The sequence below is a fragment of the Protomyctophum parallelum genome (genome assembly GCF_964188405.1).
Source record: "Protomyctophum parallelum genome assembly, chromosome: 19".
Classification (NCBI taxonomy): domain Eukaryota; kingdom Metazoa; phylum Chordata; class Actinopteri; order Myctophiformes; family Myctophidae; genus Protomyctophum; species Protomyctophum parallelum.
The window spans coordinates 36086762-36112666 of NC_139717.1; the positions used below are offsets into that span (position 1 = coordinate 36086762).

At 41.7% G+C, this 25905-nt stretch overlaps 1 protein-coding gene across 1 annotated transcript; it reads left to right on the top strand.

Moving 5' to 3' along the window:
• Positions 1 to 1722: 1722 nt before the first annotated feature.
• On the top strand, positions 1723 to 20569 carry esr1 (estrogen receptor 1; the record flags this gene model as incomplete). Its single annotated transcript, XM_083790229.1, has 9 exons — positions 1723 to 2168; positions 5567 to 5820; positions 6327 to 6443; positions 8474 to 8676; positions 10750 to 10903; positions 13114 to 13252; positions 15804 to 15937; positions 17158 to 17341; positions 19777 to 20569. 9 exons carry the CDS (start codon positions 1723 to 1725, stop codon positions 20048 to 20050), a joined length of 1905 nt encoding a protein of 634 aa, XP_083646355.1. The 3' UTR covers positions 20051 to 20569.
• Between the last annotated feature and the right edge of the window lie 5336 nt (positions 20570 to 25905).

Here is a 25905-nt window from a genome sequence, read left to right on the forward strand (position 1 = left end):
ATAATTACCTCTATTGGTAACGTGTCATTGTTCCGACCGCTCATTAGTCTGACCCATTACTACCCCAAACCCTAACCATAACCGCACATGGAAGCCATGGGGTGAGTCTTAACCGGCCACGTAGTCGGATTAACGGGTTGTCGGACTAATCCGCAGTAGCACCTCTATTAGCCTTAACTGATAGATAATACAATGCACTTTTGATTGAAAATGCAACTTTTGATTGGATGCAGTACAGTACTTCCTTCCTTGTTCTTGCTATTTTGTTCTTGTGGTTCATCTTGCAAGGTCAACATTTGACCTTGACTTATGGTCTAAAAACGTGCACTCATGCAGAAGGAATTCCTGAAAACCACTCACTTGGAACTTTAGTCCTGTCAACATGACAATGCATTGCATTAAAACCATACGTACAAACTGTTTTTCCACTCTGTTTATGTACCTAGTGTTCTGTTAGATATGTGTTCATCAAGTAATGATTGACTGACTTGATATACATTTCCCATAAAGGTTTTCAATTGCATGTGTGACCCGCTGTTCATGCAATGCTAGGAATCTATTCTTTACTTCTGGTCTCTTGTATTAATCTTTTTGCTAGAAGAAATGAAATATGAGTCATTTAATGTCTGATTAATGTGTCTTTTCTAAAATTGCCATTGTGTAACGTTGGCTGCTGGAGTGAGAGCTGACCTGATGTTCTGTTTGCTGTGTTATGGTGACCTGGCACTGAAATACACCATCACTATCGATTTGGCAGCATCTTTAATTTGTTTATCCTTTTTTTCTTTTTCTTTTTTTTCTCCAAACCTATCGTTCCCATTGTGTTCAACTAGCCAAGCTAGATGCCTGTGAGTCAGAAGCAGAAGGCAGTGAGACGGGTAAGCAGAGAACCTAGAGAGATTTATCTCATCCGATACCATCTAGCGACGCCGACGCTCAAAAGACTTAACACAAAATGAAGATGATTGATCTGTAATAGGTGAGTGTGGAATCACTTGGGCTTACAGTAGGATTTGTCTTATTTTGCAAGGCCCCTTTGTAGTTTGAAAACAGTCTTAATCTATCTAATTTCCACAGTGATTTGATTTGTGTGAAAGTCTCAGGTGTATTCGATAAGTCTGGCTACCGGGACTTGGGCTGGTCATTAATTATTCCTGTAGTGCGCCAACTATCCGCTAAATGAATGATACGTATTCAGAGAGGGGCTTTCAACCTTGCTGTCTGCACTAACTGTGTTTTTGTGGAAAATAAAAAACAAAAAGCTACTATGTTTACAGAAGACGGGAATGAAATGATAGGATATGTATCTTGCTCTCCTTTTTGGACTCTATGCCTTGCTTTCCTCCCACACCAGTTATGTGATAGAGCAAAACAAAAAATAGAGTAAAGGCTCTGCTCCTAAAAAAGAAAAGAAAAGGTCTATATGCAAGCTGGGAGGAGTCTTTAGATTTGTCTTTTCCCCCAAGTAGTGGAAATGTAGGGAAATAACTTGTCATTAAGGCATATGGCAAAGACTGAGTGAAGGTGAGGTCCAGAGCTCACCTTCAACTATACAGCCCAACAGGCTGCTATGGGGAGACAAACACAAGGGAAGGCGAGAGAATAAAGCAGTGAGATAGTGAGAAATAGACGGGGAGAGCAACACTCCTCTCTCATTTTCCCCCTCCCACGATTGGGTGAGCCAGTGTAAAGCATGCAGCTTATCAGAGCTGTCGTGCTGTGATGTTACCCAGCCAGAGCCCGGTGCAGCGCAGGCAGCCTCGCGGACCAGTGCTCCGTCTCAGGACCAACCCAGCTGCTTCAGCGCTGGAGACCCCTTCCCCCCCGAGACTCTCACCGCAGCCACGCGCCCCCCTCAGCGACATGTACCCCGAGGAGAGCCGGGGACCGGGAGGGGCTGCTGCTGTGGACTTCCTGGAAGGGGCGTATGATTACGCCACCACGGCTCCTCTCTATAGCCACTCCACCACTGGCTACTTCTCTGCCCCCTCGGATGCCCACGGACCGCCCTCAGATGGCAGCCTTCAGTCCCTGGGAAGTGGGCCTACCAGTCCACTTGTGTTTGTACCCTCCAGCCCCCAGCTCAGCCCCTTTCTGCATCCACCTGGCAACCCGGGGCTGATTAGCCAGCCCTACTATCTGGAGACCACCTCAACACCCATCTATAGGTAAGTTTGTACATTCCTCTTCAACATTCCTCTTGAGTCAACAGCAGAAGACACACACACACACACACACACACACACACACACACACACACACACACACACACACACACACACACACACACACACACACACACACACACACACACACACACACACACACATCATTTCAAATAGAAAATGAACTTGAAATGAACTAAATTTAGAAATGATGTACAGTAGGAGTAGAAGGGAAAGTTATTCTGACCCCATTCATTTGTCTCTGCTGAATGGTAATGGATGCCACTGCCAGAAATGAACTGAGTTGTTTAATCCGTTTTCGGCACAGTGTTTTGTTGATTATATAAATGCTACAGACAATGAAATCAAGACAAAATATTTCTGGTTCATGACGTCATGTCGTCAATGATATGGTAGCTCACAAAGGGTAAATCTGTTTCCCCCCCAAGTTTTTGTATTGAGTTGTGCTTGAAATTTACTGTAATTCTACAAACTGTTAATAAATACTTCAATCAATCAATATGTAAGTATACATCTAAAATGATATTCATTGTAACATGATTATACAATTCATAGACTAATACACAAACAATAATGTATTATAATGCAAAATCTTTCCACTAATTTAAACTACCTAGTACCTATTTTGTAAACTCCTATTCCTCATAAAAACTATTGTATAATATACATTGTATATACTGTATGTATATAACATTCCTTTTTTGTAATTTATCTCCGGTTACAAAATATTATCATTATCTTAATGAAAGGATCAACCCTGGCCAGGTCCTAATGCCAGTGATTAAGGACTTTGATAAGGATCTTGAGAAAAGAACAACAGAAGCACAAACAGCTTGTTTTCTGACTTGGGTGGAAAATATTACTCTTGTCTCTGCCACTCTCAAAAAACACACTAATTTGTGCGTGCGTGTGTGTGGTCGCCTGTCATAATTGACGGTTTTCAAGTGAAAACTATTTGCATCAAATGTTCACATCTCATGATCTCCCGTCACTAATGGAGGATGAAGTCATTTTTGGGTTGCTCATAGATTATTTACTTGCATTCACTCTTAATTAATGATGAATTAATTCAATGTAGATAAACTTTGCATAATTATTCATTCATTATTCACTGTTATTATCCAGATAATAAGAGTGAATACCAGTTCATCCAGACATTTAAAGACATATAATAATATATACAAGAAAGAATACTCGGCCAGACCCAGTGCAGATGACTAATGTCAAAAGTATTTTATTATATCTTTATTTATCTCAAAGGGGTGTCAAAATCGCAGAGCTCCAAGACATGATTAAACTACAAAAAGTGCCCCTCTGGGCACAGGTCTCCACCAGGGCAGGTCAGGTTGTGGCCTCCTGGTGGCGCTATAATAGGCCAATGTGAAAAGGGTGCCATTTCTTCTTATGCCTTGGATGGCAATTGGATGATTTGAGGCATTTTGTTCCAAAAATGTGTTTTGCAAAAATCCACCTGTTGGTGGCGCTATAACAGGCCAATGTGAAAGCCTAGTAGGAAAGTCAGTGAAAGATGTCACGTAAATTACATGCTCCGTAACTCCGTTCATGATTTGAGGCTTTTTGTTCAAAACGTTCAAAAAAGGGAGAGTGTGTGCAAATCTAGGGAGTGTGTGTACAAAATGTGGCATCGACCGGGTTAACGGTGCCAGAGATTGGCTAGTAACAGACGGATGGACGGACACACACACACACACACACACACACACACACACACACACACACGGACGGACGGAGTGCAAAACATACTCTCTCCCCATGCCTTCGGCCTTGTGGAGACAGAGAGAAATCTGTGTGAAGTGAGAGGCGCTTTTATCATCGTACATCATCATACATCATTCCGGCCAATCACAATTTGCGTCCTCACCTTCGTCATCAATGTTTGTGTTACACAATGTTTGTGTGTGTGTGTTTGTGCACACACACTAAAAGCTGGACATAGGAGGGGCTAGTGACGCTCAAAAAAATATTCTACAGATTTGTACAATCATTCTATGTCTGAGCATTCTATGGGTAAATACACATATCTGGGTAAAAATGTATAAATCATTAAAATTATAAAATTAAACAGGTTAATTTGAAATATTTCATGATATAAGGTATGTCTATGCATTGTAAGTAAGTACAGATAACGGTGAAACTATTGGTACATTCTCTATTAGTATCAATTAACTTGTAATTTGCTGGGGACCCCAGCAAATTATATTAAAGTTTACTAGTCTTAGATACAATTCAGAGTTAAAACCTACTATTATCCATACACCAATGGAAAAATATGTGTTTCAGTTTTGTCCCCTCAGCCATCGCAGCATTGGTTCTGTATACATCGTACATGTATGATAGAGGATGGTTCTGTATGCAGTGGGATCCTCATGTTTTTGTATCGTCTTGGTCTTATGTGCTATGTGTTGTTCTTGATGTGGGTGTTGAACAGACTGTGAAGACAACTGTCTCACGATAGAGTACTGTATCTGGATTTAGATCAAAGAATGTAACTGAAGGGAAATTACAGACACATTATTATCAGAAATACAGAGTCACACATGACCATGAAACATTGTATTATTATTATAATAATTATTCTTATTCTTACTAGAAGCTCGACCGGACTGTGGTCGGTTCCATCTTTGCAGCTGGGCTTAAACCTCTGTGGATGTCCCAATTAAATAGGGTTGACGTCACCAGGCTTTCTTTGAGGTGTTGAAAATGATGACAGAGAAAACACACGCACGCACGCATGTTTATTGTAAATGGCCGATCTACAAGCTCACCACCCTCATCGTTGACCAGCTCCCTAACCTTCTAACATGACGCATCTTCTGTTCTCCCTCAGGATAGAACTGCACATGATTCCAATCAAATGCAAGGGCTCTTTCCTCACACTGAAGAATTACAGGTGGCCCAGCACTAGGCAACAACACCATGATAGTACAAAGTCACAACAAGGATGAGCAAGCTAACTGTATCTGTACATGTCTGTATTGTCTATTGTGCACTGTCTATTTGTGTAACTGCACTGTACTGTATGTAATGTTTTTCCCTGTGTATGGGACCCCCTCTAAAATGAGATGCTGCATCTCAAGGGGTTCAATACAATTCTGAGCAAAACTCCTGGGCTTGAAGCAGCTGTTGAAAAAACAACAATCCGTGTTCAGCCATACTCTGTTTACTCACGATGAAGCTGTCACAACCAGTTACCATAATTGCCCAAAAACTGTTACCACATCAAAGCTGTATTCTGAAGGGGAAGTAGTCAGAGAATGACCCCTTTCTTTTAAGCATGCATTTTTTCCCACCATTTTTTGGCAGTTCTTTTTGATTGTGTGAAATGATGAAATGATTTACAATGTGATCCACTGTGTCAGGCCCATCGTCCCAGGGTCCAGTCTTCAACCTGCATCAAGGGAGGACGTCTGTGGCTCCACGGACAGCCCAGAGGCGTACAGTGCTGTGGGGTCAGTGCCAGGGCCAGGAGCGGGCTCAGGGTCGGGGGCAGTGGCATTTGAGATGGTCAAAGAGACACGCTACTGTGCTGTCTGCAGTGACTATGCCTCTGGATACCACTATGGTGTGTGGTCCTGTGAGGGCTGTAAGGCCTTCTTCAAGAGGAGCATCCAAGGTAGGCCGAGATTTATAACTACTTCTTTATCATCTCTGATGAATGGTTTTCCATTCTGAAACCATTTCATCATTGTAGAATAAGGAAAAATCACTACCTGAATGTCTGCAGCCTGTGTGCACTGTTACAGCATACTTACTTTTTTTTACCTGTCCTTGTAAAAGTCATTGTTATAGTGTGTTATATAACCTTTCAAAGAACATGGTGTGGAACCTCAATGTAACATTCTTTTGCACATAAAAGCTTCATGTGCATCATCTTGCAATGCTCTGAAATGTAAATAATATATACATTTGGGATTTATCCATCAAAAGACTAGTCACAGTCGCAACGGTCTCTGGTAATGATTGTGCACAGATACAATGTTTTTTTGTTGTTGTAAAGGGTTTGGACTACTGTTCCTGCATACTAATGACATATTACATTACATGAATCTACTCGGAGTGATGGACTGGATGTGGCACTATTATGTGGTAATTATGCTATTATGCTATTTCTCTTTTTAGGTCACAATGACTATATGTGCCCAGCAACCAATCAGTGCACCATTGACAGAAACCGAAGGAAGAGCTGTCAGGCATGTCGTCTTAGGAAGTGCTGTGAAGTGGGCATGATGAAAGGAGGTGGGTAGTAGGGCTGCAACTATCCATTATGTTGTTAGCGATTATTGTATTGTTTTTGTTATTGTTCATTCCAAATAATTGAGAAGCAAATGTTTTTTTTATATGTCGAGTCAACGTAAATGATGGACAATGATGGACTGATGGATAGTCAAACACTTGGTCTAAAAGGATAACACCCCAAAAAGTCCTTGCTCACATCGCTCACAATCATTATCTCTATTCTCTATAGAATAGTTGGATTGGATGATGACAAATGTCCTCATTTGCTTGTGTTCAATTGCCATCTATGGAGCATTCTGCCATTATTGCAGTCCTGCTTACCGGTTGCTGAATTCAGAAGAGCTTGAGACTAACTTTAATGTGGCCTTGATTGAAGTGGGTTTCCTGGAGTTCAACGACCTATTAGCCCACACCCAGACTTTTGTTTTTCATACCTCTTGAATCACATAGCAATCTAAATACACTTTTGATACTACGGCAAGGACAGGATGCAAAGTTATGCGTGGGCTGTGGGGGTGTTACAGTGGAGGCCTGATAAGTAGTTGTATTCATGTAGCCTGGGCAGCATTCCTTTTTGGGTTTATGATCCGGTCGAGAGCAGATGATATCTTACGTCATGTTGTACTCATTGTTGTGTAGTCCTCAGGAAGAATAATACATTCCAAATAAAAGCGTGACTCAGGCTCTCATAGCCTGCGATGAGAATTGAATGTCCCCGTGGGATGACAAAGGTATACAGACGCTAAATAGTCTCTGGAAAGCACACTCACAATTATATTTATTTTGTATTTTAGAAATCAGCGAAACTACGCTTTTATTGGGAAGGTATTGTTCTTTCTGATTTGAGGGAAAGTAAGTTCTGGTTTGAGGGTTCCGGCCTGATGACTATAAAACAATGACTACAACATGACGTAAGATATCATCCGCTCACACGACAAAGTAACACAGACCAAGCTTTCCTAAACTCCAAGGTGGAAAGCCTGGTGACACGAGGTTAGTATTCATGTAGTGGTTCATGTGCATTTGTACTATGCCTGTGTGCTCACACGTATGTTACTTCTTGTCTCTAATATGCGTAGGCCTATCATTGCTGTCGGACGGAAACTAATCTCCGTATTTCAACATTTTATTGTCTCCACCAGGCCGAAGGCATGGGGAGAGAGTATGTTTTGCACTCCGTCCGTGCGTGCGTGCATGCGTCTGTCGGTCCGTCGGTCCGTGTGTCCGTCCGTCTGTGTACAGCTAATCTCTGGCACTGTTAACCCGGTCGATGCCACAATTTACACACACACTCCCTAGATGCCAACGATGAACCTCTACCCCACATTTTCCAGAACGGTCTTTTATAGCGCCACCAGGAGTGGCGTATCTCTATAGTCATGTGCTCAAGATGGATCTGTCCGATATTTCATATTCCATCCTAATTGGCTAACATTGGCTTTCAAAGTTTGCAGGATTGGCCCGTTTTGAACAAAAAGCCTCAAATCATGAACGCGACTTTCCTACTAGGCTGAGGAATATGTCCCACCCTTTTCACATTGGCCTGTTATGGTGCCACCAACAGGTGGATTTTTGCAAAACACATTTTTGGAACAAAATGCCTCAAATCATCCAATTGCCATCAAAGGCGTAAGAAGAAATGGCACCCTTTTCACATTGGCTTATTATAGCGCCACCAGGAGGCCACAACCTGACCTGGCCTGGTGGAGACCTGTGGGGGGGGGGGGGCACTTTTTCTAGTTTGTATTTAATTTTTAATGTTTTCGTAAATCAATGCCCTACTGTACCATACAAGACTCCAAGAGTGTCACCCAAAGTTAGCAAAATTAGCCAATCTACAAGCTCATAACGCGTGTTGTGAGCTTATAGATCGGCTATTTTCACCATGTTTTTAAGTTTGACTATGAAACTGAACATGGTTAAGTGTGTCTGGCCTTTCATTTTCTGAAAAGTAACAGTTTTGGACATACAAGGTTTCCACCTGAAAGGGACAATATATATATGGTGAATGTCTTATCACCACATTGCAGGTATGCGAAAAGACCGTGGGAGTCGTATGCGACGTGACAAGCGGCGGAGTGGCACTGTTGAGAGAGAAAAGCCCTCTAGAGAGGTAGAGAACAGAGCCTCAGGGCCCCTTCTGGACGAGAGGAGATACAACAGCCCAAGAGGAAGAGCGGAGGGAGAAGGAAGAGGGGGAAGAGCTTCAGAAATCCTCATGGCCCCTGACCAGGTGCCACCGCAAACACACTGAAGCTCTTTTCAGATGGGCAGTGATTAACGTGACTAGTAATTAATTTTCAATGAGACCTGCGCTTTTTTTATGAGCGGAGGAGTCGAGGGGCGACAACCCAAGCGTATTTACGTGGGCGCGTTTCTGTGAAATTGTCACGCGCATGCTCATTTCTTGCACATGCCCGCGACTGATTGTGTTGAGCTTTTTTTTCGGCTTGTGCTGTTGCGGCCCCTCATGAGCAGACATGTAACAGATCTGTCGTTGATGTCTGTCGGCTCCCAAACGATGCACTTGGATGTCATTATTTTAGTTTGTTTTTATGTTAAGCTATTTATTATTAATTCAGCTTTCATATTTTCCCCTCAATGAACTGGGCAGTGTATGTCTGTGATCTGTGTTGGGTCTCTAAAGTTGCTTTAAAATATTGGGGGCCAGTGTGGCCCCTAGTTGCTTATTTTAGACTTATTTTCATAGACCTGATTGCTTGTTTCTCTCTCAGCACAAAATCTGGCAACCCTGGCCAAAGACGCACATGCCATGCCATCCCTGTTTGTTTTGGTGATTAGTTTACCACAAAAGCAAGCAGGCAGTATACTGATACTACCATCATGAATAAATACAGTATTTAGCACAATTTGCTGTTCAACAATGTATGTATGTGTGGCTGGCTACCATGTCATATAAAGCAGGTAGGGAAACATCAGGAAAGCACTGTTGACCAAGGAAAGTAATGAAAGGAAGAGACGTGAAGTCACAACTGGATGCTGGGGATGCGCTGTGACACTCATCGGTGGCAAACCTTGCACCGGAAGTTACATGAAATACATGGCAAGGGATGGAGCTGGTTGGACTAGCTCGTGAACAAACACTATTTAATCAGTTCAGGAATATAAAAGAAGACATCACAGGTTGTTTTCTAATCACTTGCTTTTCGATGTGCTCAGTCAATCATTTTATTGAGGCATCTAAACAGCGGCAGGTATCATTTTTGTCTTGGTTGTATTGCGAGATTTGGTTGCCAGACAGGAAACCTCTATAAAATCACAGTGTTCACATCAAATCACAAAGCAACACAGCAGACAATAATGTGTTATGCCTTCTTTTATTTTATAAATGTCTCAGATATTCAGATATAGTATTTGTTCATATGCTTGTCCACTTGACGCCAATGTATTCCACTAGAGTTTCCACAGCAGTTTGCCACCCAGTGTGACAAATCTGCAGGCTGGAATTGCAGGGTAGAGAAAATGACGTTGGCGACTTTTCCTGGTAAGCTTCCCTGCTGAGTCAGGCTGTCCTGACTCTTTGTAAACACTAACAGCATTATGACGGTCAGACACAGACTTCTGCAGCAGCTAGACCAGTGGTTCCCAAAGTGGGGTCCGGGGACCCCCAGGGGTCCCTGAGGGAGTTCTAGGGGGACCCCAGCTAAATCATATAGTTTGGAACCAAATGGACCATTACGGGTCTGTAACTCAGAGAGTGTACAAATGGACACTCTCAGAGTTAAATTAACATAGATTTTACAATACAATTTCTATCTCTGTCCCAGAGATAGAAATGCCATTAAATGGGGGTCCGTAGACTAATGCATGTCAAACCGGGGGGTCCTTGAAATTGAGCAGGTTGAGAAACACTGCTAGAGCCGAGTCTTCTCTTATGGGAGTTCCTGGCATAATATTTTCAAGTGAAAAGTTTTGGGAACCACTGAACTAGACAGACGCAATCAATCGGTTGTTCATATCGGACCGATGTCGATTAAAAATGTATATCGATATCGATGTGATTGCCGATATATCGCCCAACCCTAGTTAAGACACTTGAACTGTTTGGCTTTGATTCTCTGCCTTTAACCCTGCAGGGTGTGTGCTCCAAGGCTCTGTACCTGGTGGTCCGCCTCTTTTTTTCCCTCAACCCCAAATATCTTTGCCGATCAACAACACGTCACATTGCAACGCATTGTTAGCTTGTATAGCTGCTATTTTTGCCGAATGTTCGCCCAATATGACATAGCCAGACGCTAGGTTTCAGGTGGTTTCTTTCAACTCCTTTTTGCCCCCGTCCCACTAGGTTCTGCTTCTGCTCCAGGGTGCAGAGCCCCCGGTGTTGTGCTCCCGTCAGAAGGTGAGCCGACCCTACACAGAAGTCACCATGATGACGCTGCTCACCAGCATGGCTGACAAGGAGCTGGTTCACATGATCGCCTGGGCCAAGAAGGTGCCAGGTGGGAGCAGATGTAGCACACAACAGTATAACAGTAATGGGGGTGCATACGTTGGTTAGACATACTTACAGTCCGACAGGCATTCCGACAGCACTATCGCTCCCGACATCACACGCATGGCCGGTTACAACTAACCCGTGGCCGGGTTAAAACTCACCTGTGGCTCCCGACATGCGTGGCAGGTTAAAACTAATATGTGGCCCCTGACATGCATGGCAGGTTAAAACGAATATGTGGCCCCCCGACATGTGTGGCAGGTTAAAACTAATATGTGGCCCCCGACATGCGTGGCAGGTTAAAACTAACCTGTGGCTTCCTGTGAGGTTATGTTTAGGGTTTGGGTTTTGGGTAGTAATGTAACTCTAACTCTGTTGTATCAAAACAATCAGAGCCTTGCTTGTGACATTCTACCAGGGTTAGTTTTAACCTGTCATGCATCTCGGGAGCCACAGATTAGTTTTAACCTGCCACGCATGTCGTGAGCCACAGGTGAGTTTTAACCCGGCCAACGGGTTAGTTGTAACCGGCAATGCATGTGATGTCGCGAGCGATAAATATTACATTTTCTAATATGAATATATTTATTTTACATCAGAGACTGTGATTAAAAAATGGGCAGCAAAGTATTTCAAGTACCCTATTAATCTTTCGCCTGTGCTATTAATTTCGCTACACTTAAACAACAGCACTGTACAGTTTATTAATTATTATACACTATAGCCCTGCTCTAATGGATAAACTTGGACCTAAGTATAAATATCGTCACACGCACACACAAATACTAATATTCAATTTAGCTACTGATGCCATGACATTTATTCCCCTCTGGGGGTCGTTAATTCTGCCCTACCGACATTTTAAATTAATGTACAGCTCTGTGTTGAATACTAACCCTATCTCTAACTCTAACCTAAACATAACCGCAAGCACGGGAGCAACGCATCCCTCACCAACCTTAATCCAGTCTTTTTAATGCATCCCTCACCAACCTTAATCCAGTTTTTTTAATGTATCCCTCGCCAACCTTAATCCAGTCTTTTTAATGTATCCCTCACCAACCTTAATCCAGTCTTTTTAATGCATCCCTCACCAACCTTAATCCAGTCTTTTTAATGCATCCCTCACCAACCTTAATCCAGTCTTTTTAATGCATCCCTCACCAACCTTAATCCAGTCTTTTTAATGTATCCCTCACCAACCTTAATCCAGTCTTTTTAATGTATCCCTCACCAACCTTAATCCAGTCTTTTTAATGTATCCCTCACCAACCTTAATCCAAAAACTATTATATTGTCCAATGAATAAAAAAGTCTGCGGTTGTTGAAAAAATCGTGGTGGCAGGAGGATTTGAACAAGGATTGCAAATCGTCCATTAGACCGGGTCCGCGGACCCCTGGTGGTCCTCGAAGGTATTGCAGGTGGTCCCTGGGGAAAATAAATAAATAAAACTTGGGTGTGGCTTCAGTTCAGGTGGATCATCACCACCCACCAGGCACATGCCAGGCAAACCAGGCATACTTAATGAACTGGTGGGTGTGTCCACAAATACTGTACGCTTTATTGAAAAACATCTTCCTCCTTATATAATAATACCTGATGATGATCATGTTTTAGGGTGGAAAAAAGTTACAAAAAAGTAATGAAAACTAAAACTTAAAAATTTAAATAGAATTTAAACTAACCTGAAATTGAAAACAAAAAGTCAAAACGAAAAAAACAAAAAACTGAGTGAAGTCAAAACTAGTGTGCACACGCGCGTAAACACACTGTTGCATTCTGGGGTGGTAATTGCACTCATCACCTTTGAAAGGTTTGTTTGTCCAATTTGCAGGCACCCCATAGAGCCTAAATGTAATTTCTAATTTAGGACCATGTGTCAATAAAACCCCAAAGGCACACCGTTTTAATTGCGAGAGGTCCAATGTGGAGATGGCAACAATGAGAGAGAAATTATGGTAATTAGAGGTGAATTGAGACAGCTGAGTGCTAGCGATAAGGCACTATATGCTAGCAACAAGGTTTGCAGAACGTTTGCAGCTACGTTACCACCAAAGGTACAATGACTACAGCATGCATCAGTTTGATCAGTTTGAACTTTTTATAAATAATTTTGCCTAGGCACTTATGGTGTGTGTGTGTGTGTGTGTGTGTGTGTGTGTGTGTGTGTGTGTGCGTGCGTGTGCGTGTGCGTGCATGCGCACGCCTTTCAGGTTTCCTGGACCTCTCACTCCATGACCAGGTGCAGCTGCTTGAGAGCTCCTGGCTGGAGGTTCTGATGATCGGCCTCGTCTGGAGGTCCATCCAGTCACCTGGCAAGCTCATCTTCGCACAGGACCTCATCCTGGACAGGTAGCATAATATGGACAATATCTATTCATTCAGAATTAATTCATTCCAAACAGAGATTCATACCCAACTGTTTTCATGGAACCTGAACCTGTTCCTCGTTCCTCGTGCGTTTACAATGACCAAAGCATTCATTCAGAATATAACTTTAGACATGGGCAGACATGTGTAAAATAATGTATTCCAAACTCTCAGGAGCGTTTGGAATAAAGTGTTTATATGTTAAATATATCCCGATTCAAACGGTTTATACCACCCCTCCAAACCCGGATGAAAATTTATTTGGGTCAGACCGGCATTGAGTATTCTATTCTAATTGAGGTGTTCAAATGAGCATTTTTTATTTTGAATGAGCAGCCTGAATAAGTGGAATATACTGTATCTGTCTTTGATGAATTGAACAAGGTGGACCCTCTTGTAAGCATGTGTAATGCTTTATTGGGTTGTCCACTCACAGTTAACAGTCTTTGTATTGAGTTCATGAGTTGTGCTTGAATTGTACTGTAATTCTGCAAACTGTTAATAAATATTTCAATCAATCAATCCATATAAACGTAGCTACTGTAGATTCTCCATTTTGCACCGTGCGAGTAGGGATGGAGCTCGAAACCCGATACCTGAACAAACTCGATAACAAATTTACCCGGTATCAAATAAGCTTCGGGCTTATCGAGCCTGTTATCGACCATAGCATGTTTAAACAATCAAGATAATAGGTGATCATGAAATAAATCTAATCACCCATGCTGGCACAAACATGTCGGTATAATAAAATTGTATTGATGTATACCTGCCAACCAGCGCTGCCCGGGTAAACAAGGAACATGGAGATTTTAATCGTAATTATTACAGTACTATTGATAACGTAAAGCCATTTAAAACCTCTTAAGCCCAGCGGGAAAATGGGGCTGGTCAAGGTCTCAGGTTCCAACTCCGATATTTTAGATTCAATCAATCAATTAATGGTTGCTTTAATGATTGGCAAAAATATTTGTACGTTTTGTCATCTTCATTTAATTTTAGATGGTGGTCAGCCACAACTGGCCAATACAAAAAGATACTGGTTCTGTTCATAATTTGTCGCCTCACGTAATATATAATTTGTAAAAAGACTCAACAGTGGCACAGTCAGTAGTGCTGTCGCCTCACAGCTAGAAGATCCTGGGTTCGATTCCCGCTGGGGACGCTGTGGGCGCTGGGGGCGTGTTCTCTCCTCCGCGTCATCAGTGCCCATACCTGAGGCGGTGTTGGCGAAAGGGCCTTTCTGTGTGGAGTTTGCATGTTCTCCCTGTGTCCCCTAGGGTAGGTAGTACCCTCACAAAAACATGCAGTAATCCTGGTCTCTAAACTGCCTCCCCCTGGCCAGCCGGGGCGCCTGACGGAGGGGAAAGGAACTTGTCAGAATAACGTGTTCCTTCCATGCGCTACGTCCGGCCGGGGAAACTCCCCCCCATGAAAAGAAGCAGCTTGAACTACTCATGCATAGAAGGAAGAAATCCGCTGCCCCCCCCCCCACCCAGTAGTAAATCCCATAGACTTGGCTGACATATCACGTAATCTTCAAAAGTCATGCATTGGAGGGGTTAATGCCTCTCATCCCTATGTGCATCAGTAAGTCATTGTGCCTTATGTAATGGGGGTCTTTCAGAGAGTAATGATGTGTTCCACATGGAGATGAGAAAAGAGCCACTCTAACCTGGAATATCACCTCAGCTTTATACTTCTGAGCTGGCAACCAATGCAGAGATTTTAATCAAAATCTCAATGCACAATTATGGAAACGTTGGAGAGACAGCGGGAAGGGAGGCAAGCCGAGAAAGAGAGACAGAGTGTGGGGAGACATAGTTGTTTTGCAGGCACAGCCTGTTCTTCCCCCAGTTCAAAGTAAACACACCAAAACTAGAGAAAGAGAGGATGTGAGAGACAGACCGAGGCAGAGGGTGCTTTTACTCTCTGTTGTGCGTGATGGACCCATTTGATCCAGAGACGTAAGAGAATATTACCTGTAAAAATGTGCTCCATATGAGTGTCCTCCCGAATTGGACATGATGATGGCTAAAATGCTGAGGGTGAGCGTTGACGACTTTTCTGTGCTCTGTGCCGTCTGGCTTCATCTGGAGCCTCACGCAGCGGATATTATCCATCTCCTCCCATCATGTTTAAATCACAGTGACATCCAGGGCCATTATTTCTTTCTGGTAAAAGATTTTCAGCTTTCTTCAAGGCCTCCCGCGCCGGAAAATCGGGCGTCCCCCCGTTCCGTTTTTTCTCACATGACTGTGCTACCCAGACCCTCTGGACTTCATGTGATTTAAACCTATATACTTTGTTGACCGGGGTCCGACAGTGGTATATACTTGGTCCCCTGCTGTTCCCCTGTACACCAAATCTCTTCACCGACAGTAGCTGATCGTTGTGAGCAAGTAAATATATCGTTGTGAGCTGTTTTCACAGAATCTTTGCCTATTATGACATACCCATCAATTGCAATAGAGGTAGGGATCATGTGGCTAAGTGTTTTTTACACAGATTTTGTTATGTTCATTTGTTACAGGAGCGAAGGGGACTGTGTGGAGGGCATGGCTGAAATATTTGACATGCTATTGGCCACAGTTTCACGCTTTCGTATGCTCCAATTAAAGGCTGAGGAGTTTGTCTGTCTCAAAGCCATCATCCTGCTCAATGCTGGTGAGTTAAACTGTGTGTGTGTGTGTGTGTGTGTGTGTGTGTGTGTGTGTGTGTGTGACTATTGTACAAACATTTGTGGCTATTTAAACACTTTCGACCTGGCATCTCTATTTTGGGCATGCCAACACTTTTCTATTTGAGACTATGGCAAAAACAATTGGAGTTACAGTATGAAACTCTGTCACTGTCATATTGCCAGCTTTTAAACCAGGGGTTCCCATGCCTTATTTCACAGACAGCTGATGCTGACAATATGACAGTGGAGAGTGGATCCACATACCTAATTCTAAACAATTGCTCTTTTAGTTTAATATCTGCTGTATGCATAGTCACCTTATCATTTTGCTTGTGTTCCTGTATAACAATAATGCACACTGTGTCAAACTACGCCCACAGGAGTGTAGTTCCGAATGCCACAGAAGTACATTAGTCGAACAGAGTGTTCTCAAATGGCCTGTATCGCCAGTAAACCCAATAACTGTTCCCTTGGCAACATGAGACAACGGAGACGGTCATAGTTAATCTTGGAGATTAAAGGCATTCTGTATGAGTAATGGAAAAAGACAGAAATGCCTCCAGGATGACAGTGACACAACTGATGTGGCCTGTTGTGCACTTCATTACTGTGTGGGCAACACTAACTACATCAATATGGACTCTACTCACTTACATGTACTTTCATTCATGTCTGCCGTGCAGTGCATGAGTGCACACACAGTCAAATCCTCAGTGTTGATTTCACTCTCAAAGTGTACAGATGTAACCGAATGGATCAGACCTGACTCAACGAACCTAATGCTTGATTCAACATGCTTGTTAACTTGTGCTACATACTATTTCTATCATGTCAGACAATAGGTCTACAGTGCCAATCAGAGAACGAGGAATTATATTTCAGATGATCGCCTAAAATGTATATCTGTAGTTAATAGTTATAATCATTTGAGATGAACCCATCATGTCTGGAAGCATAAAAACCGAGTATTGCAGGTGATACTTGTCTCTGGATCTGATGTGTATGTGTGTCTGAAGGGGGAGTGTGTGTGCTCGGGGATCATTTACTTTTACGCGCTGCTGTAGCCATAATGACAAAATTGTGCTACACGGGACAGAAGTTTCCCCAGCTGCTCTTCTTCAGAACAGAGGGACATAAGGATGTTGGATACTGTTATGAGTTTTCTCTCTCTCTCTCTCTCTCTCTCTCTCTCCCCCTCTCTCAGGTGCCTTCTCCTTCTGCACAGGCACAATGGAGCCCCTCCATAACAGCTCAGTTGTGCAAAGCATGTTGGACACCATTACCGATGCTCTGATATATCACATTGGCCAGTCAGGATACTCGGTTCAGCAGAAGTCAAGACGACAGGCTCAGCTGCTTCTCTTGCTCTCCCACATAAGGCACATGAGGTGAGGAAGAACTGGGTACCCTCTTATCCAGAATAGTCCATGGGCCTTCCCAAGCCGGATGCACCACGGTGGATACAAACCCACAAGCTGCATGGTGGTGGGCAGGCACTTTTCCACAGCGACACCCGAGCGGCGCGCCTAGTCAATATCATATCTCTGCTGTCGGGCAGAAACGGGGCACCTAACTCCAAAATGTTCATTTTTCAGGAAATAAATATTTCAATTTCTGCACCTTGGCGGAGCTTTGGGAAGTATCTAATTCAGTGTGATATGCCTTCAATTTCTGATTTATAATCTGGGTGTGGAGGTTGTACCCGGCGTAAACCAGATATCAGGTATCGCAGATTGTTTAAATTGATGGCATAATAGTCTGCCGGGCGTTCTCTTCATGTTCATAGTATTGTTTAGTTTTTAATAGTAGTCGTTCTGTCTGTTTTATAGATAATTTGTCAAACTCGTCTTGTAATTTACAATTACAATTTAGGCATTTAGCAGACGCTCTTAATCCAGAGCAACAACAGTAGGTTGTTGAGTAGGTTGATTTGGTCGAGCTGCAATGATCGTTGGTGTATTGGAACATTTGGAAAAGACATACAGACAATATCTAATTGAACTATCACTATACTATCATATTGACTTACTATCATATTGGCCCTATGGTCATTTAAAGGGTTTTTTATTTCCCAAACTCCAGACAGTTTTCAGTGCAAAAGACAATTCAAATAGCAAAACTAAATACTGGCCATAAATTGAAAAATTACGAAATGAAATAAACACTTGAGCAAACACTAATTTACTAAACCCAACTGGATAAGAACTTCAGGCTGTACCTTGATCACACAAGGCCCTGTAGCTCTCCCTCAGGGATGTTACCTGTGTAATTGCCCACATCTAACTAACTAGCCTGTCCCTGCAGCCTCCTTTAAATAGGAGTGGATCCTGGACACAGACTCAATTAGCACGTACATTTCTTCTCAAATACTTAAATAATAAATAATCCCATAAATAATCCCTTGCATAAAAGTAACCTAAACATTCTCAATAATGCATTACAATTATAAGTATAAATCAGCATGAAGCATTATAAGTATAAATCAGCATGAACACTCAATGATTAAATATAAGAAAGCATAAGAAACACCCTTCTCCTGCATAGCACTTGGCCCCTTCCTACTCAAGGGAAATGCCACCAGCAGTGCAGGAGAGCAAATTAGCAAACTATCAGTGAACATTTAAATCCCAACACACAAGTTTAAAACATTAGTCCTTTCATGTTATAGGGAGCAGTGTTATGTATATATGTATATAGGGCTTGCGTTGCCCCGTGACAATAACCATGGCTCTATTCTTAGTTTGTTTCAGTGGTTTGCGGTATGGTGGGGAATAAAGAGTGTGAGTTAAAGCTGGCATGCTAGGTCTTTGACTTAATCCAAAGGCAGGATGTTTAGTCTGCATCGACAGACTGAAAAGCAACTCTGGAAATTGACATTGGCCTGTTAGTTAAGTGGAAAAAGCAATATAATAATAATTATTATTATTAATAATTATTCATTAATAATAATATGCTTCCATACATTTCTGAGTGTGCTGAGTGTAATGGAAACACGGGAATTCAGTGAGAAAACTAAAGCCAGACTAAAGAGTTTGAGTTTGAGAAGGGCAAACCATTCTATGTCCATTCTTTATGCCCCTCCCCCCTTTTTTGTTGCTAAGGATAATGACCATATGCGACCAGATTTGACTGAGAGACTGCCATCGCGCAAATTACAGCTTTTAACAAGAGAAAAACTTTTTCTTTTTTTTAGGACGAGTTAATAGCACAGGCAGACTCTTCACATACTAGACTCTAGTATGTAAAGAGTCTGCCTGTGCTATTAACTCGTTTAAAAAAAACGGGGGGGAGGGGGGGGGGGGTCCCAGATATAAATGGCATTCAATTGGGGTCAGTAGCCTCTGCATGTCAAACTGAGGGTCCTTTTCAAATGGGGTCTTGCCCTGAACATTAATTTCAGGGCAAGACCTCGACCTCGCGCGTGCCGACTCGGCCCCCAACCTGGTACCGTAGTCAAAATATGGCCCTTGAGGAAAAGTAATTGGGGAACCCTGTACTAGAGCATGTCTGAAATAAGTGTCAGAGCTGAAATCGACATGTAAATATGAAATAAATGCTTAAACATGTAGCAAGGTGTAATGTTAGAGACCACAGAAGTGAACCTTTCAAGCCTGTTTTCTCAACTCGCTGTTTTCTGCAAGACATTACTCTATAAGCCATATCTCCAAAACCAATATGTCAATTTGAAGCTATATGATTCCCTGCTTTCATATGACGTGAAAGAACAAAGAAAATTCCAATGGCAGTCTCTCCGTCAAATCTGGTCACATATGATTTATATATGAGTGTATGAGTCAATAAATCCTTGTCTTCTTTATGGCAGTAACAAAGGCATGGAGCACCTATACAGCATGAAGTGCAAGAACAAAGTGCCTCTGTATGACCTGCTCCTTGAGATGCTGGATGCTCATCGTCTCCACCACCCAATCAGAGTGGTCCATCCCTGGGAACAGCCTGAGAGAGAGTCCCCTCCTGGTACCAGCAGCAGCTCCAGTACCGTATCCACCCGAGGCAGCCCTGAAACCCAGAGCAGAGCCTCTGGCCCAGGCGTACTCCACTATGGTGTTCCCCGTCCCGACTGCACCCCCATTCAGTGAGATGGACTGGAACAAACCAAGATGTGTACACAGTGTAAACCTGACTGTGTATTAATTTTACTCTGAGAGTCTACAAATACCGCTCAGAGTGTTACAAATTGATAAATTAACACAGATGTATTGCACAAGGCCCAAGGGTGTTGAAATACTATACTGAAATACTATAGTTATTTTATATTTGATGACTGTAATTTAAGTGAGTTTCACAGTTTTGGCTACTGAGACAATTTGGTCTATTAAACAATGGCATTCTCTTAGACAGCCTTAGTTCACTACAGTCTAAGCTCCATCGCAGCCTATCTTTAATCCTGAATTTCCTAACCTTTGTGACTTATGTGTTGGTCTTTAAATTATGTTCACACACAGTACAGCTTATTGTTCCCAAAACAGCAGGTGTTATATATATTGTTTCATGTCAGCTTCAGTGTTTCTAAATTGAGAGCAGCTAATTTAACTTTTGTGAGTCTTTATGTAGTGTGTCTGTTTGTTTCTGGAATTATAAGTGGTGCCTTCACTAAATTGCACTTCTTGGGTCAAGGGGCTATGGGCATTGTTTTCACTACATGGCAAATTAGGCTAACCAGTGTAAACTATGACTGTACATTTATTTTTGTTTAAACTGCCAATGCCATCAAATGTCAGGTGCCTTACTGTAAATGTGCACAGAATTTCAAGTTAATTATACAGATATCGGAAAACGTACAATAGTTGTTATCTTCTGTACAAGTGAATTCTGACTACCTAAATTAGTTACAGAGCCAAAGGTTGGAGCATATTAAGTAATAAAATAATTGCAGGTTTGCAGGTAATTTAACCCAATCTACATGTTTTTCCGCCTGTAGCAGATGTCTTTTCTATATTTACTTGTTCAAGTACAGTGTGTGGTTGGTGTGAACAAGAGTGAGCAGTGAGTGTGATATTAGATGTGGTTAAGTTAAGAACTACAACTGGCTCCAAGTTTGACAGATACTGCTGCTTTGATTTACTATTAGCTATATCTGAGAGTAGGAGAGCAAGTGTGTGCTCGTGCGTGCGTGCGTGCGCGAGCGCAAACACGTCTGTCTGAAACTACGAATGCAAACTATTAGGCCAATATGCATCATATTTCTTGTGCATGCTGCCATAGTGATTATTATTAAACAATTTTATATAGTGGACTCATCCCGACCCACAATGCATCACTCATACCCAGATCACACAATGTATCATGAAACGTATGGTACAACCGATGGTATAAACTAGTGGTGAGGCATAGGATTGGATATCTTTGTATATTACTTACTTTGGTAAGTTTAATTTGCCAAAAACTGTGACCTGGTTGTACCAGAGGTTGCATGACATCTCATCAACATTAGTAGTATGTGGGCGGCAGTGGCTTAGGGGTGACGTGCTGAATACTATACACCACCTACGCTCCCTCCATTGGCTCCCGGTCGCTGCCCGCACAGAATACAAAACTGATGCTGGCATTCAAAGCAACCAAAGGTACGGCTCCTCCATATCTTGCAAGTATGATCGAACCCTACAAACCCTCCCGCATACTCAGATCAGCCAACCCAGGGAAGCTGGAAGTACCTTCACTAAAACCGCCGGGACAACGTTCCACACTTCCCAAACTTCTCCCTTCTGGCTCCAAAACTATGGAATGCACTTCCCAATCAGAACTGCAGCCTCACTCCCAATCTTCCGCGGGAGTCTGAAAACCCACCTTTTCAGACTCCATCATGGCCCATAGCACTTGCCCTAGCCCCTTAGGTAGCACTTTATGTAGACTTAGATAGCTTTTTATACAGACTTATAGCATGTTACGTAGACAGCACTAGAATTGCATTTTATGTAGTCATAGCACTTTATAGTATAGTATAGTATAGTTTATAATATGTATAGTTTGTATAGTTTCATTATATAGATATTCCACTGTTACGTTATTATCTTACGCATGTTTCATGATAACTACTTTTTATGTATGTGATGTATTGCCATGCTTTTGTTCTTGCTTAATGTAAATCGCTCTGGATTAAGAGAGTCTGCTAAATGCCTAAATTGTAATTGTTGCGGAAGTGCCTCTCGCCTACAACAACTGCAACTGGTCGATTCTGACCGCGACGGACGCCGCCGTATCAAGCAAACCTGATCTACGTGAAGCACCACCGAGCAAGCTAAAGCGAGCAAGTTGCCGTGCCGAACGTTGCGGAGTTCGATTTAGCCGACTCAGGGCCGTTCGAGTTGTGGCACAGAATTGTAAATAATTTTCTGGTGAGTGTTTCCCACACTCAAAGTGGCTACTGGCCAATCGCAGGGTGTCCCTCCACAAGTGCACTGGCCAATCACAGCGTGTCCTTGACTCCTTGCACAAGCTGTATAGTATTTCGAATGATGTGGCTCAGGGTCGGGGGTAGAGTGGCCGCTTGGTAACCGAAATGTTCCCAGTACGATCCCGGTCTCCCTCAGAGTTAGTGTCGAAGTGTACTCTGAACCCCTAATTGCTCCCCATGAGCAGGTTTGTGCTTTGCATGGTTTCCTCCACGATTGGTGCATGAATATGTGTGTGAATGGATTAATGTAATGCACAATCTATGTAAATGCACCATTTACTATTATCATCAACACGGCAGTCGCTGGGGTTTCGACAGCTCACCTTTTAACACTTTTCATTATAGAGAGTTCACTGCACACGTTAATATCATACTGTGTAACCTTTTTCAATTAACCCATTCAAACTGGGAAAGCATCTGTGTCATTTTAGAATTTTGCATTGGCTATTCGAAATAGCATGTATACAAGCTCACAGCGCATTGTTCATCTGCTAATTTTGAGAATATGTAATTTTCTATAATTTTTTAAAGAATATACGGTATCAATTTGAGGATCCTGTTTGAGAACTACTGATGTAGGTATCATATAGGTAACCTGGGCGCTAGGACCATACAGCTGAATTCGGTTCGAGTGTCGAGTTTTTCAAAGTTTGTATCTAGCTTTAATCTTTCACTGAAAAGCATGCAAGGCAATGGATGAAATCCATTGGTAAGATAATTACCTCCCAAAGCAGAGCGCTGGGAGTTCAACCAGCTGCAAATGTGTTCCTGTATCAGATGTTTCACAGAGAGAAGACCATGCAACACAATGGACAAAACACATTTGTTCTGTGGTAAGATAAATGCCTCTCATTGCATCATGTGAGTCATCACGTGTAGTGGTAACTCACTTGACAGCCATATGTTTGCAGCATCTATACTTTCAAGTTGTATATATTCATTTGTCCAAAACACTGGTTTCAAATCCTGGGTAGGACATAAATCTTTTAAATTCTCACTTTGATGATTCAGTTTTAACTGTCAGCAGCATCAGACCTGTACAGTTCTGAGTTTATACTGATACAAGTTTATGTAGACTACATCATTGTTGGGTGTGATATAAAATTCTATACTATTTGCGAACGCACTGAGCACTAACTATGAGACCCTGCAGATCATGTCTGTGTGTCCGTGTGTGTGTGTGTGTCTGTCCCGCTGTTACACCACCCACCCGCCACCAGAGGGCGCAGCTGTATCACACAAAACACACACGCACGCACACACTCACACACACACACACACACACACACACACACACACACACAACTTAACTTAAAAAAAACTTAACTTAAAAAAAAAACTTAACTTAAAATGAAAAAGAAAAAACTTAACTTAAAAAAAAACTTTAAAAACACTTAACTTCAAAAAACTTAACTTAAAAATAAAATCTTAAACTTAAAAAAACACAAAAAAACTTAACTTAAAAAAACTTTAAAAACACTTAACTTAAAAAAAAATCTTAAAAAAACACAAAAAAGAGAACTTTAAAAAGAAAACCTTAAAGTATGTAATTCATTCTAATTGTTGTTATTGCCATTTTACGAGCTGTGTTCGCTTCCCGCGTTTGCGCGTCTTACTTGTACTATTAGTACTACTAAATGCCAGCAGAAGATGAAGCTCCCTTGACCTGTAGTGTCCCACAAGTTTCTATCCTTGGTCCAATTTTCTTCTTCCTCTAATTACGACTGTATGTCACAGTTTACTATGAAAACCTGTCAGTACGTCACGCCTCGTGACATGCTCCATATATGGCCAACACAGAATAATTCCATCTGTTGATCTGACCTCATCAAACCCTGCATACTCAAGACACTGCTCCTGCTGCCACCCATAGATCTCCATATATGGAGCTGACCTGTTCTGACATCCCATATGTTGATCTGACCTCATCAAACCCTGTACAGTCAAGACACACTCCATATATGGCCAAACCTCATCAAACCCTGTACACTCAAGACACTGCCACCCTTAGAGCTTCATATATGGAGCTGACGTGTTCTGACATTCCATAATCCATATGTTCATATGCCCTTTAGGGTGAGATCGTTTCTCGCCCTCAGGGCATCTTACTGGTACTAATTATTGTAATAGTGTAATTAGTGTAATTAATGTAATAGTGTAAGACTGTAATAAGTGTAATATTGTATAGTGTACTAATAAGTGTAATGGTGTAATTGCGCCCAATGCATTCTCTATGGCAATAGCACAAACTTTGGCATGCTACTAGTCCTACATACTTACACCTAGCAACCCCTTTTGCCTGAAAAGGAATCTTTGAAATGTTTCATAGTTTTAGAAATATAGTGCTTTCAAATTTACAATGGGGCTCAATGGCAGACAGATTTTTTTCAAATCCTCAAAATTGATGAAAAACGGCATGCTATAGTATGCCGTACGATATGGGCTATAGCCCATGGTCCAAAATGATGAAGAACGAGGATAAATATTATTTCTTTTAATTCAGAAAACTATGGGCTATAACCCATCTTTCTTTCCCCATTTTTTTCAAATCCTCAAAAATAGCCCATGGTCCAAAATGATGAAAAACGAGGATTAAAAAAATTCAGTGAGTGTCCAACAATGAAGTACTGTATAATGTTACTTGAATTATGCCATATTAAAAATAGATTATAGTGCATTATAGTTTTTATAATGTATTATAGGCATGGGCTTCATAGAAAGCGTTAGCAGATTTCTCTCTGCATTTTGACAGCCTAGTCTTTGCTCTAAAGCTTTATTTTTATGAAACAGGAAATAAAGAAAATAACTAGTTAATGAATAATATTTAAATTAATAGTTGATAAAAAATATAAACATGATTTATTTAAAAATATAGTCTGACATTATTAAATTATCATTACCGAAACAGACGTTCTCTCTACCACAACATACTTAAAAGTATGGCGGTTGCCCAGGCAGTGGCGTAACTGTCTGGGCACCCGACTCTGGGCACCCGACTGGTAAAAAAAAAAAAGTATGGCGGTGTATGAGAATGGGTGTTGCGGAGGATGAGAAACATGGTATTTCATTGGTTTCGTGAGAATTACCCTACTAGTCCTACATACTTACACCTAGCAACCCCATTCTAGCCTACTTAAGTTTATCTTACGGTGGACATGTTTGCCTGAAAAGGAATCTTTGAAATGTTTCATAGTTTTAGAAATATAGTGCTTTCAAATTTACAATGGGGCTCAATGGCAGACATTGGCACGTCAAAAAACACTTTCACCTAGAAACTCGATTCACACTTTTTATTATTCAGCTTACTGTGGAGACACATGCTGGAACTTTTTTACTTTGAAATGTTTTATAGTTTCTGAGTTATTTAACTTAAACGCCCAATGCATTCTCTATGGCAATAGCACAAACTTTGGCATGCTGCACTAGTCCTACATACAAAATGATGAAAAACGAGGATAAATTATTAAATTATTTATTTATTATTTATTATTTTCAAATCCTCAAAAATGATGAAAAACGGCGTGCTATAGTATGCCGTAC